This window comes from Numida meleagris, chromosome 1 (assembly GCF_002078875.1).
Source record: "Numida meleagris isolate 19003 breed g44 Domestic line chromosome 1, NumMel1.0, whole genome shotgun sequence".
NCBI lineage: Eukaryota > Metazoa > Chordata > Aves > Galliformes > Numididae > Numida > Numida meleagris.
In genome coordinates, this window is record NC_034409.1 from 152,504,224 (window position 1) to 152,519,009 (window position 14,786).

General features: G+C 47.1%; 1 protein-coding gene across 1 annotated transcript; it reads right to left on the reverse strand.

Annotated features, from left to right (window-relative positions):
• CLN5 (ceroid-lipofuscinosis, neuronal 5) lies at nt 204-7,600 on the reverse strand. The gene is made up of 4 exons (XM_021417157.1): nt 7,413-7,600; nt 5,531-5,696; nt 4,339-4,564; nt 204-1,306 (listed from the first exon to the last, which is right to left on the reverse strand). The coding sequence occupies exons 1-4, from the start codon at nt 7,526-7,528 to the stop codon at nt 795-797; spliced, it is 1,020 nt and encodes a 339-aa protein (XP_021272832.1). The 5' UTR covers nt 7,529-7,600; the 3' UTR covers nt 204-794.

Consider the following 14,786-nt stretch of genomic DNA (forward strand, 5'->3'; position numbering starts at 1 on the left):
TCGAACTGGTTGTACTTCTGTGTATAAGCATCCCACTGACCAAAGCACAGGAAAGGGGGGGAGAGTAGCTGCCAAGCCACTTCAGCCCTAGCCAGGAATGGAACTCTAACGGTGCTGCAGCACTACTACTGCAAGCAAGGCTTTGATTATGCATTGTAACAGGTTCTTTGCGTTCCATCTGTGATAGAAAACTGTCACACAAATTCAGGGAAGAGAAATCTGTATTTTGTTGACAGTGCAGGTGAAGGAAGCAAACTGGGGGGAAGATAACCCCCACACCATATAACGCATTCACTGCCCCTTCCCACCTCACCAAACCTCTCCTTCATGAACTGTGGAACAGCCTATAGGCCCCAGTCATACAAACCAAAGAAATGCAGTGTAAGGCACAGATGGAGGGAAGCAGGCACTCAAACCAGCGTACAGCGGGATTGGTTGCACCAGGTCCTTGTACTGCTCGTGTCCCACTCCCAGTGGCAGCCAGGTGCCGGCTGTTGCCACGTTGTGACAGCTGCCTCTTGCTCAGCCTCCAGCGCTGTGAGTCAGAGCTGTGCTGGAGCCACATCAGGTTGCCCTTAGGCAGCTGTTGTCCATAGGTGCACACAGCTGTCAGTCAGAGATGCTTGCTATGCAACTTGTACGAAGGCAGCTTCTTTTCTGTGGCCTAGCAAAACTTGCCCCAAACAAGTTTGATTAAAAGCATTTTATATTTCACTGCTAATACCATCCAAGGAGCGCTCCAGAATCCTTAAGCATATTCTGGCAAAAGCACGGTTTAGTTCTGCTGGAAGCAATTAAACACCAGAAGATGTTTTGCTTCCAATAGGCAAAGGAACCTCTTCATAAACTATTTTGAGATAAGGAAACTTCATAGGTAAAAACCAGTATTCCAAGTTGTAAAAGAGGTAAAACTGATGGTTCAAGATGACACGATCAATTATTTTTAAGAGATCCACAAGAAACTCTCTGACTGTCTTGTGAGGTTTGAAGGGATAGTAGAAGTCTCTTATAGCCGCCGCCAGTGTCTTGTTCCCTAGAGGTCCAAAAATTGATGTTTCGTTTCCCAAATAAATAGGTTCTCCACTGAATAAAATTATGCTGGTATAGTTTGTTTGGATCTTATTGAACGTAGCTCCTAGGTCAGCCAGCTTCTGGTACGTTCTCAGTATGAATTTAGAACATTCGTAAGAGTCAAACCATACAACTGATTTTTTGTCAGGACTTGCTTGAACTGTCCAGGTCTCATAGTAAATGCCTGTCTCGTTGTCATACTTCACCCATTTTGCCATTTCATTAAACATGGTTCCTGTAAGAGATGGAAACAAGTATTACAGAGATTAAATTAACAAATGGACAGCTCAGAATATTTTCTCTCCAGGTTCACCTCCCTTCTCTGCAGAAGTTGACTTACCACGTTACCCATCCGCAGAGATGCAAGGCCTAGGTTGGAGGGAGAACTACTCCACTGCATAAACTAAAAGTAACAACTTATCTGTCAATGTAAGTCGCCCAAACTGCATTTCCTTTTTCTGCCCTGTCTCTTGCTGCTGTGCGAACATTCAAACTTCGGAGAAATGTGACATTCATCGTTGCATTTTATCCACGCAGACAAACGGAGCAGGTAGTACTGTCTGCAACAGATGCTGACAGCGTTCACCAGAACTACAGCTGTTTCTGCCCTTCCTAAAACTGTGACCAAATTCTGCAATTCAGGGCCACATTTTTCATGCTTCTCCACAAAAGAAAGCTAAGTAACCTCTGACTAAGACACAGCACCTCCTTAGCCAGCAATGTCAAACTAAGCCAAGATGTAGGAGTGGGATGTGATGACCAGCAAACTTAGATTATATATATATTTGGAATACCCATCTGGAGTGTTCTGCTGAAGGGCCATTTCACAACTGAAATGGGAAAAGCATCTCTAACTTCATCTCTGCCATAGCTCCCCGTGGGTGATGAATTTGCCTCCTCAAAACAGATGTGAAGCACAGGGCTCATCTTTGTTTTTTTTTCCCATGTTCCTAGCAATACATTTCAGCTCAGCCCTTCCCTCCATCTCTTAGTCACTGCACTGGGTACAGCTGCCTTTGACTCACATCCATCTATCACCTCACATTCACAACACAGCTGCATTTTGCACATTCTTCTTATGCAATACATCAAGAAGGCGCTCGGATGACAGCTTGCAATCATGAGGCTGTTCTAAGCCACAATCTCTTGAGCTGCAAGTGTCACTGCTGTGCAGCTGTGCTAGGTAACTGCTAATGAGTCATCTGTGACTGTCACTAATGCTGCCCTACACACAAAAACAGGCTCTCACACTGACTTAATGTAATGCCTTTCTCGAGCTCCAAGGAGAGTGCTGCATGCCACACACAATCCTCCAACACAACCTGCAAAGACTGTATTTCCAGACCCACTCTTCCTAAGAGAAGACATGCCTGTCACATTTATCCCAAGGGAAGGCATGTGTGCAGGCAGCTACCACAGAGCAATGACAGCTCTGCACACCGTCCTCCCATGCTGCCCCTTTATAACTTGTTCTTCAGACTTAGCTTTTGGGCTTCACAGTAAACATGGCAATCACTCTGTTTAATTGTCCACTACTTGGTTTGGTCTCTGTATCAAGAACTGCACTTAGTACGCTGTAGATGTGCTTGCAGCTCCCTTTTATCTTCTCTAATTCCTACCAGATTAGCTTCCCAGGGGGTATTCTGCCATGTACGTCACTGAACAGGATTTGTCTCTCCTAACAAGACCAGGATGGACTTAACACGAAGTTCTGGCTTTAACAACTTTAGCTAATCAAAAATATTACGAGTTCATGCCTGGTTCCCCAATAATCTGTTGGAAGATGCTCAGGCAGTCAGAAACTCAGACTTTAGATATTCCTGCCCTACCTCCACAAAAGAAGCACGCCCCTACGTAGTGTTATCCTGGCCAACAGCGTTTAAAAGAAAATCAGAATGCTCCATTGTGGCCTCTGACACTGCTGACCAACTATCCATTAGGGTTTTGTAGAGGAAAGAGGGTCCACCTGTCCCACGCATTGAAGTCCTTCTCCCACAAAGAGAGGACTTGCTTTTTGTTTGCTCTCTGAAGGAAATGAGTTTAGCTCGTAACTCTGTCCACCTGTGTTTGCACACACTCACTCTCTGCCATGGAAACTTTCAGAATCCTAGTTAAATTCAAACTCAGAGATGCTACCTTCCTAAAGGCTTTGTGGAAATGGGAAGCAAGAGAGCCTAGGACAGTAACAATGCCTGCACAAGGCACCAAAGCCTCTCTTTTCTTAGGCATTAAATAATCCACACAGAGAGCACTGCAAATTCCACAAGCGTATGAAATATTGACCTTAGTGTTTGCACAAAATTATCTAACCACATCAGGCACTGAAGCCTTCAGTCATAAGATACAAACTCACAGGAAAGCAGCTTCACTTGTTTCACTGTTTAAAGAGCCTCCTGCAATTTCTTTCCTGCGGCAGTGAGAGAATGTAGAGACCGTGCCCATCAAGCTGCTGGAGGTGAAAGGAGGCGAAGATGAAGCACCACACCAGCTGACACCCGCTGTGATCGGACACTGGAGAGTGCCTTGACCCACTTACTACACCACCTTTAGAAGTAAGTCGTTTTACTCAAGTCCTCAGAGAGCTCTGTTCACAGCTCACTCACTGTATTACTACAGTCATCCACCAGATTTATTTAAACGACCTTTTTTATTTCAGGATTTCAGTTTTCAGTGTACACCAGGAAGTTATTCTGGTGATCAGCCACGAATGTAGCGGAATAAATCCTGGTTTTGTTCTATGACATGTAGGAGAAGGCCTTTTACTAGGGACATTTGCACAGTTTTTATGATATGAAATGGAGAAGATGGAAATCAAGATGAGTATTTTTGACATTTATGAGTATTCCCAAATATGCCTTAATTGTTTGTTTGGTAATGCACATTTTTTTTTACCAATTTTTCCAATCTCAGCAGTCATCCACCCCTTCACAATAGAGGGCTTTGTTTTGATGACAGCATGTGAAAAGTCCGTGACCTTTCTGTATAAGCTTTTTTTTCTATTTTTACAGTGAAGAGACTCAAGTGGTTTTGCACGGCAACTCCAATGACACCCACTTAACAACGGTTCAATGCATGCTGTTGAAAAGGCAGCAGCCTCATATCCCTTTCTGTCATAAAAGAAGTGCAGAGATAGTATTTCAGTTTGAAATCAGCAGCATCAGCCACTTACGCTACAAATAACCATAAATGAAAAGATACTTCTTTACATGAAGACGAAGCTGACTATGTTTTATGGTATTAGCACCATCCAAAGCATCTGAAATATACCTGATATTTTGGTCACGAGAACCAGAGTTCCATTTTCCTTCCAGTGTGCGTCATCTATTCCTTCATAAAAGCAAGCAGCTCCCTGGTTACACCAGAATGGTGCATCCATTCCAGGCCGGAGATGTGGAAACGTGCAGTTCCCAAGCTGGAAGAGCTCATACCACTCCATTGTGTAGTTTTTGCCAGTTAAACTGCTCTTGAAGCCCACAGCATCATGCATGATTTTCTGGAAAAGAAAAAAAAAACTTTAACAGAAAGAAAAATAATTCTACAAAACTGCCAGCAGCTTGACCTGCACACCACATCAGGTACTTGGGAGCTGCTGAGTAGCAGGGTAGCCCCTACTGCAGTTTTCAGTAGTGCTGATGCACAACATACTAGATTGTATTACGCACATACTTCTAACAGGGAGTCAGGCTGTCTCAGTGCCCATTTATCTATCCATCGTGCATTCTGTTATTTGGAGGCAGACACTCAGTGGGAGCTCAACATCAAACTCCACACTTGCTTTTGATGCTTACCTCACAAGGGAATCAAAGAAATAAGGAGCAAAACTGCATTAGCAGCAACAGATCTTAGCAATGAAAGCCACAGAAAGATAAATATTTATTTTTAAAGCTGTACAGTAAATTCATAAATTCAGTCTCAGTTTAACAAGTAAGGTAAAGAAATTTGAAGCTCTCTCCATTTTTGGCTCTGTGCTTCATTTTGATGTTGCTTTATATTCATTAATATTTCTTGACTCATTAGGGATCAAGGTCTGAAGCTTATTTATGCTACTGTTACAGCTATAAATACTGTTGAACTTGAGATTCTATCATATTTGCATGACTCCATCTAGACTTGAATTCAATAGTAATTATAACACCCAAGAAGATGCAGTGCTGGTGCAGTTAAGAAACCCAAAATGTGTGTCTACGAAATACTCCCAGCACGCAGCTCAGTGGTGGAACACATTCAAACCCCCTGACAATGCTGGTCATGCTCTTTTCTTTAGCTGAAATAAATTCTGTAACTTTTGCCAGAAACTTCCTGCTCTTTTGCTGTCTTTCCTACAGGCAGCCTACTTTTTGTGCTCCAACACTCCTCCACACAAGACTATCCCGACCTTACAGCTCTCATTATTGGCACCGGCTGTTAAATTTGTCCAAATCTGCTGCTATAGCTTTGCTAAACAAAAACATCACCTTACCAAATGTCCAAGTAGATCCCCATATTTGAATTCCCATACTGGAGCCTGTAATCGATACACTTCAATGGTATCTTCTTCTTTCATAACTGGAATAGCAGAGCCAGTGGGACAGAAAGTATAACGAGCTTGGCAGTAAGGATCAGTTTTTGGACGGAAATCAAAGCGCCTGTGTTGAGAAAGAGAAGCACAGACAACAATAAGCACAGCTTCACGGCTGGAGTAGTTCCTTTGTGACTTCCTAAGAGCCGACGTTGGAGGGCTCAGGTGCGCGGCACCTCTCAAAGCCAGACACTGCCATACAGATGCTGCAACGCTTACAAGTCCATAAGACTGCTGAGGCACACACCCACAAGACTGACAAGTCTTTCTTTCCCCCTTTCCTTCAGATTCACTCACTGCACCTCACCTCCAGAAAGGTTCCTATGTGCCTGTTAACAAGGTAGACTGGCATACACATCCTGTCCAGAGCACAGCCTGTGCCTCCAACAAAGTTGGGCAGCTGTTGTCCAGTGCTATGGAATGGTACAAATACCCGTTCTCCCAAAGAGATGACTCAGTGACATAAGACTTTCTCAGCCAACTAAGGGCACTTGCCCTGCCTAGGCATCCTCCCTGTGGACTTCTCCAGGGTTGTTGCTGTTTTTCAGCATTTCTGCCTTTATACTGGAAAGTGAACACACAGCCAGAAAACAGAATTATGCCAGCCATACATTTAAGTCCTGTTTCTAAAATACCTTAAATTTTCATTTTCCCCTCCCACTGCACCTGCATGTGACAACATGATAATAAGCAAGTTAAGAAGCATTAAAATAATGCATTTCTGAGTGTCAGACTGAAAGGCCTGTACACCAATTTTGACCAACTTGATACCAAGTCTTACAAGTACTGAGCTTCCTGGAAAATTTGAAAGACTCTTGACTGCAAGATCAACTCCTTAGGCACCACCTGATGTAAATGTAGCTGCTAGGAATTACTCTCAAGCTTTCAGAGCCTCAAATATTCATTAGATTTTTTACTCAGAAGGTGGTAAGGCACTGGAACAGGTTGGCCAGAGAGCTGGTGGGTGCCCCATCCCTGGAGGCATTCAAGGCCAGGTTGGATGGGGCCCCAGGCAGCCTCATCTGCTGGGTGGCAGTCCAGCCCACAGCAGGGTGTTGGAACTAGGTGATCTTTAAGGTCCCTTCCAACCAAGCCCTTCTGTGATGCTATGTATTAGACAGCGTTTAAACTGTTTAACACCTCCCTCTACAAACAGCAAACCCCCATAAAATACACAGTTACGGCCTTCCTCCTGAAGGGGCTCATTTCCCTACTATATCCCAAGCCCTGTCCATTCCCTTCAGTATGAAGCAGTAATACAGTCTCCTGCTTTCCCTAGCAGCACCCGCCTTCTTCTGGAGCTGCACTATACACCAGCCATCAGGATTTTATTTCATTCCACTGATCATAAACCAGAGTACAAAGTGAATTTCGACAGACCAAGCCAAAGCAGCCTGATTTTCCCACAACAATTCATTAAAAACGGAATTAAATGAGCACCTTTGAAGCAGGAGCTCTCATTTCTGGGGGCAGAGGAAGGAAACAGGCAGCTCTCCGGTCAATCTGTGGCACCTGTCCTCTCACTTTGTGAGCTCACCGTACCAAGTACAGCACTAGCGACAAACCACGTAAGTCTACTATTATTAAAAATGCGAAGCTCTGCGGAGCCTTCCATAACTCAGTGAAAAGCAACAGGCCCTGAGCAAAGCCTCGATGGTGTTTTCCAGCCCCGCCTCTCCCGTCGCGCGCCGCAGCCCGGGAGGAGGGGCAGCCCCGCGGCGCGGCTGCGCCAGCGCAGGCGGAGAGGCAGGGACGTACGCCTTCCCCCCACAGCGTTACTCACCTGTACGGCACCGGCCACCGCCGCTGCGGGGCGTGAGACCCGCCCGAGAGGCACGGCCCGCAGGCCGCCGCCAGCAGCAGCAGCAGCCGCCATCGGTGGCAGCCGGCGGCACTCATGGCGGCCCGCGGGGCTGCGCGCCGAGCCGGGGGTGCTGGCGGCCGTGTGAGGCGGCGGCGGGGCCGAGGGAAGTTGGGCGGGAGGGGGCCGCCCCTGCGCCCGCCCACGCGGCCCGGGGCTGCCCGACAGAACTCGGCCGTGTGCGGGGAGCGCCTGCAGAGGGCCGGGCGGCGGAGCGTGGAAGGCCGCGGCTCTGCTGAGTGCGGGATCCAGGGGAGCGGCGTAAAGCCGCGGGGTGACATTGCTTTCACTCCTCGTGCTTTGGAAAAGCGTCTCTTGAATCGTTCTTTAAACGTGACGCTGTGCTAGGCACCAGCAGGCAGCGTTGGCTGTGGCCAACGTAGGGGTTGGAAGGGAGATCTGCAGATCGTGGAGTCCGACCCCTGCTAAATCAGGTTCCCTACAGTAGCATACACAGGAAAGCATCCAGGTGGGTTTTGAATATTTCCAGAGAAGAACACTCCACGGCATCTCTGGGCAGCTTGTTCCAGTGCTCTGTCATCCTCACAGTAAAGATTTTTCTTATATTGGTATGGAACTTCTTACATTCCAGTTTATGCCCATTGCCCCTTGCCCTGTTGCTGGCTCCACTGAACAAAGCCTGGCCCTACACACTTGTCGCCCACCCTTTAGATACTTAGAAGCATTCATAAGGCTCCACCCTCAGTCCTTTTTCTGCAGGCTGAACAGCCCCAGGTCTCTCAGCCTCTCCTCACAAGAGTGATGGTCCAGGCCCCTAAATGTCTCTGCAGCCCTCAAGGTGCTAAATTTTCTCTGCTCGTAGTTCCTTTCTTGGAATGAGTCCCAAATGCACCTGTGAAGGAAGATAGGGTATAAATGGAAATGAAAGAATGTGCAATAGAATACTTCTGTGGAAAGCTGCAGTGATGTGTGCCACTCAGTGTTTGACTCAACTGCATTTGGATGCAGTTGTATGTTTGTTTTTTTCCCCACTACCAAAGACAATTTTGCTTTAAGAAAACATTTGACTGAATGAGGATTTCAGTTTCTGGAGATTTAGGCAACTATGCAGTTTTGTAATTTAGCTTAAGTAATTTTAGCAGGCTAGTGTGTGCTTTTAAATACTGCTTCAGTGCTGTTTTACAAGATGCATCAAATGCCCTCCTTTAGAACTGGAATTTCTATCATTGCTTATCATTTCTTACCATTGCTGAGAAGACTGGCTTCAGGGCAGGTAAGACTGCAGTGGGCAAGGGATCTGAAGTGAAAAGGGTGACAAAGAAAGCTCTTTTTAAGGCTTTTTCAAGCCAGCAAAAGAGCTCTGCCTGTGTTGGGGGGCTGGCAGCTTGTGGGCAGGCACACTTTTGACCTTGACCCTTGGCTGCTAGGCTATAAGCAGCCTTAGGGAGGGCAGAAGGGTTCTTCCTCCCACAGAACACACAGGGTGAGCAAACAGTGTCACTGCCCACTGAGCACAGCCTGCACTGCCCACATGGTACTGCAGCAGCAGGTGTGGGAGGTGGGTTGAGTGGCAGGGTGCGTAAGTGTTGTCCCTCTTTGCTCAGGAGACCAGCTCTCCTACTGGCAGTCTCTGAGACCACAGGTTTAAACATGGTCTCCACCAGACAGTGGGCTTGCCCCAAGAAGACTGTGGTGACCCAGACGGAGGACCTGCCCAGAAATGTGGCTGTTCAGGTCTCTGGGTGCAGGAAGTGCCTGAGCCTACTGCTGCCAGTGAAGGGCAGCAGGGATTCCACCTGCGTGAGGTGTGAGGAGATGGATGATCTGCTCAGCATGGTGGTGGAGTTCAAGGAGGAGGTAGAGAGATTAAGGACCATCAGGGAGTGTGAGCAGGAGGTAGGCTGGTGGAGTGACTCTCTGCAAGAAAGACACTGGAGTGACACCCCCCAAACAGTGGTGGACTCTCTCCCCTGCCATAGTCAAGTAGAGAGAAACAATTTGAGAGGAGGAATGGAAACAAGTCCCAGCTCAGCAACGCAGGCAACCCCTATCCCAACCAACCTCAATTCCCCAGGTGCCCCTCTGTAACAGGTTTGAGGCCCTGGAACCTGAGGGAGAGGTGAGTGAGGATGTGGTGGGAGGTCTACCTGCAAAGTTGCCTAGGGTGAGGCAGTCAACTCCACGCCTGAAGACTGCCTCTGCCAGGAAGGACAGAAGGGTGATTGTTGTAGGTGACTTCCTTCTGAGAGGAATGGAGGGCCATATATGTCGGCCTGACCCTACTTGTAGGGAGGTGTGCTGCCTCCCTGGGGCCCGGGTCAGGGATATTTCTAGAAAACTCCCCAGTCTGATCCGCCCCTCTGATTATTACCCTTTATTATCAGTTCAGGCCGGCAGTAATGAAGTCACTGAGAGAAGCCTGAGGATTATAAAAAATGATTTCAGGATGCTTAGTTGATGGAACAGGCGTACAGGTGGTATTCTCCTCTGTTCCTTCAGTGGCAGGGAAGGACACTGAGAGGGGCAGGAAAACCCACCTTATAAACGCATGGCTGAGAGGCTGGTGCAAATGCAAGAATTTTGGGTTCTTTGATCATGGGCCAGTTTACTTGGCACCTGGCCTGAGGTCTGCTGATGGGTCTGTCCTGTCTCAAAGGGGGAAACAGATCCTAGCCCAGGAGCTGGCAGGGCTTACAGAGAGGGCTTTAAACTAGGTATGAAGGGGGAAGGGAATAAAACCAGGCCTGCTAGAGGTGAGCCTTAGGGGTGAGGCAAGGGGCTCAAATGAAGTATATTACACCAGTGCACGCAGCATGGGCAACAAACAGGAGAAGCTGGAAGCCATCATGCGGCAGGCAAAGTATGACTTAGTTGCCATTATGGAAACCTGGTGGGATGGCTCCCATGACTGGAGTGCTGTACTGGATGGGTACAAGCTCTTCAGAAGGGACAGGCAAGGAAGGGAGGGGTGATGGCGAGGCTCTCTATGTTAGAGAGTGTTTTGATGTTATTGAGCTTGTGGCTGGGAATGGTAAGGTTGAATCTCTATGGGTAAGGTTCAAGGGAAAGGCTGACAAGGCAGACATCGTGGTGGGGGTCTGTTATAAACCACCTAACCAGGATGAAGAGATAGATGAGGTGTTCTACAGGCAGCTGGCAGAAGTTGCGCGATCGCCAGCCCTTGTCCTCATGGGGGACTTCAACTGATATATGCCAGGAATACAACACAGCACAGAAGCAGTGTAGGAGGTTTCTAGAGTGTATGGAAGATAACTTCCTTCTGCAGCTGGTGAGAGAGCCTACCAGGGGAGGTGCCCCGCTAGACCTGCTGTTTACGAACAGGAAAGGACTAGTGGGAGATGTGGAGGTCAGGAACAGTCTTGGACAGAGTGACCATGAAGTGGTAGAGTTCACAACTCTGGTGGAGCCAGGAGAGGGAGCAGCAAAACTGCTGGACTCTGGAATTCCAGAGGGCAGACATTGAATTGTTCAGGACACTGGTAGGGAGGGTCCCTTGGGATTCAGTCTTGGAAGGTGAAGGGGTCCAGGAAGGCTGGTCACTCCTCAAGAAGGAACTCTTAAAGGTGCAGGAACAGGCTGTCCCCCTGAGCCGCAAGATGAGCTGGTGGGGAAGAAGACCGGCGTGGATGAACAGGGAGCTTTTCCTGAGGCTCCAGAAGAAAAAGAGAATCTACCTCCTGTGGAAGGAGGAGTGGGCAACTTAGGGAGAGAGAAAGAAGTTGTTAGGATGTGCAGGGAGAAAATTAGAAGGGCAAAAGCCCAGCTTGAACTCAACTTGGCCACCGAGGTAAAAGGGAACAAGAAACTCTTTTATAAATATATTAACAGTAAGAGGAGGACCAAGGAGAATCTCCATTCTTGACTGGATGTGGCTGGGAACATGACCACTGAGGACAAGGAAAAGGCTGAGATTCTCAGTGCCTTCTTTACGTCTGTCTTTACAAGTCAGGCCAGTTATCCTCAGGGTACTCTACTCTCTGACCTGGAAATCTCGGATGGGGAGCGGAATAAACCCCTCACAATTCAGGAGGAAACAGTCAGAGACCTACTATTCCACCCAGACTGCCACAAGTCCATGAGGCCAGATGAGATCCATCTGAGAGTGCTGAGGGAACTGGTGGAGGTGATAGCCAAGCCACTTTCCATCATCTATCAGTGTTCCTGGTCAACTGGAGAGGTCCCAGAAGACTGGAGACTTCCCAATGTGACTCTCACCTACAAGAAGGGTCATAAGGAGGATCTGGGGAACTACAGGCCTGTCAGCCTGACCTCGGTGCCAGGGAAGGTTATGGAGCAGATTGTCTTGAGGGAGATCACATGGCAGGTGCGGGACAACTGGGGGAGCATGCCAAGCCAGCATGGGCACATGAAAGGCAGGTCCTGCTTGACCAACCTGATCTCCTTCTATGATCGAGTGACGCACCTGATGGATGAGAGAAAGGCTGTTGATGTAGTCTACCTTGATGTCAGCAAAGCCTTTGACACTGTCTGCCACAATATTCTCCTGGAGAAGCTGGCAGCCCATGGCCTGGACAGGTACACTCTTTGCTGGGTAAGGAGCTGGCTGGAGGGCCAGGCCCAGAGAGTGGCAGTGAATGGAGTTAAATCCAGCTGGCGACTGGTCATGAGTGGTGTTCCCTTGGGGTCAGTACTGGGGCCTGTCCTGTTCAATATCTTTATTGATGACCTGGATGTGGGCATTGAGAGCGCCCTCAGTAAGTTTGCAGATGACACCAAGCTGGCAGGAAGCACTGATCTGCCTGGGGGTAGCAAGGCTCTACAGAGGGATCTGGACAGGTTGGATCGCTGGGGTGAAGCCAGTGGGATGAGGTTCAACAAGAGCAAGTGCCAGGTCCTGCACTTTGGCCACAACAACCCCAGGCAACGCTACAGGCTTGGGGCAGAGTGGCTGGAGGACTGTGTAGAGGAAACGGACCTGGGGGTATTGGTTGATGCTCGGCTGAACATGAGCCAGCAGTGTGCCCAGGTGGCCAAGAAGGCCAATGGCATCCTGGCTTGTATCAGAAATAGTGTTGCCAGCAGGAGCAGGGAAGTAATTGTCCCTCTGTACTCAGCACTGGTGAGGTTGCACCTCAAGTACTGTGTTCAGTTTTGGGCCCCTCACTGCAAGAAAGACACTGAGGCCCTGGAGTGTGTCCAGAGAAGGGCAATGAAGCTGGTGAGGGGTCTGGAGCACAGGCCTTATGAGGAGCGGCTGAGGGAGCTGGGATTGTTCAGTCTGGAGAAGAGGAGGCTCAGGGGAGACCTTATCGCTCTCTATAACTACCTGAAGGGAGGTTGTAGTGAGCTGCGGGTCAGCCTCTTCTCTCATGTAACTAGTGATAGGACTGGAGGGAACGGCCTCAAGATGCACCAGACCAGGGAAGATTCAGAGTGGATGTTAGGAAATAATACTTCTCCAAAAGAGTGGTCAGGCACTGGAATGGGCTGCCTGTTCCAGGTGGTAGAGGTGGTGGAGTCACTGACCCTGGAGGTGTTCAAGGAACGTTTAGATGTTCTGTTGTGCGACATGGTTTACTAAGAACTACTGGGATAGGTGGACGGTTGGACTGGATGATCTTGTAGGTCTTTTCCTACCTTGGTGATTCTATGATCTCATAATTTGTCCAGAGGAAACTGTACACAGCACCATGATGCAGGACATCAAATGGCAGAAGGCTTTCACTGCAACCAGCCATGTCACAGCCTCTCCTGTCCCATGTGAAGCTTCCCAGGCCTTCCAACTAAGTTTCTGTACCACTTAACAATTGCAGAAGGAACCAAAGGAGAAGACAAGCTGGTTTTAACAGCTTACACAATGGGTATTATATAGCAGTTTATTTCTCACATTTTTACAATGCTGATATCAGTTTATCTTTGGCTAAGAGATACAGTGAAAACAAGTTTGCCAGCAGCATCTGTGCAGAAAACACAGGTTTTTTTTTCCCCAAATCGGTAGAGTTCAAAACAGGCATCAGAGTCCAGGAAGCTGTTAGGTAGGTGGCATCTGCAGTGGGAGTGCTGGTTAGTGCTATTCTCTGTGGACTTCTGACTACAAGGAGTCAGAAATACCACTGCTCCTTTCATGTGAGCTCCTCAGGAACTGTCTGTTCTCTACTCAGCACTAAGCTAGAATATATTAAACCCACCAAATTTGAGGTGAAAAACCCTGTGTCTTACATAAAACTGCAGAATATGCTGCTGAATATCAATTTGGGTCCTGCTGAAGTTACTGAAAGTGTTCAGAAAATTGTAAGGCAGTAGAGCTATTAACATCTTCAGTCATCTACATGTCTGCATCCTGCTTCAGTGCTACCTGATTCTATACGGCTCGTCTTTTGAGTATAAGTAGTTCAGCGCTATGCATTAATTTAATGCATACATACATATTAGCAGTACACACATAGATTTCCATATTTCATTTTCCATCACATGTATTTTGTCTGCCTCATAATGATGTCCTTTCTGTTGCTTATAAAATAAAATATGCAACTATTCATTTCCTAGTTTGAATGTCATTTGAGGTGACAGTCCTGTTCAAAAACATATGCATTAGTGTGGAAAACAGCAGTAGTTCCTAGCTGTAGAGATTTTGATGTGCAACTCTTGGAGTGCTTCATGAAATAAGGGAAGTATAATTTACCCCTTCTGTGAAATCAGAATGCAGAGAGGCAAAGCGCCATAATGAATGTGCCAGAACTGCCCATTAGCCAAACTAGAAATACGATATGAACCAGTTCTTAGTTGTGAGCTCTGCATGTTTGTGGTTTGGACTAGTAAGTATCCATTCAGGCACTGCGGGGGTTGCTGGAAGTGTTGGGTCAGATGACTAAAATGGCGACATTGCATGTTGTTTTGTTTTGTTTTTTAGCATTTTTTGTATTTCACTTCATTGCATCCAATAGAAAACTTTTGCAGCACAGTACTGTTTTTTTCTTCTCATGCAGGCTAGGTTATGTTGTGAACCATGTTTTAAAACAGAAAGTAAATTATTAATGAATTTCTGAATAAATACACTTGAGCTTAAAAAGCTCACATGCCAGCACTTTGAGTCAGCAGCTGCCTACTTAAATATTTAAAAACATATCAACATGCCCTTTGTCAGCTCACAGAGCCGATCTCCATCTTGGTCCACTAGCAGGCTCTGGGGAAAAACCAAGTTTAGTGACAAATATCAGCTTCTGGACTTGACTGTATTCCTACCTTTTTCTAATTTAGTAGATCATTTTATTTGGATTATTGAAAGATGAATATTTTCCTGAAACAAGAAGACTTTGTATATTCCTATAATAAAACAGTATTTTATTGTCTCTA

Excerpts from the sequence above, each read along its gene's own strand:
- CLN5 (XM_021417157.1), bottom strand. The coding sequence starts at position 7,528 with ATGAGTGCCGCCGGCTGCCACCGATGGCGGCTGCTGCTGCTGCTGGCG. Across the intron at positions 4,565-5,530 it reads GGGATCTACTTGGACATTTG|AAAATCATGCATGATGCTGT; the intron begins GTAAGGTGATGT and ends TTTCTTTTCCAG. Across the intron at positions 1,307-4,338 it reads TCTCGTGACCAAAATATCAG|GAACCATGTTTAATGAAATG; the intron begins GTATATTTCAGA and ends CATCTCTTACAG.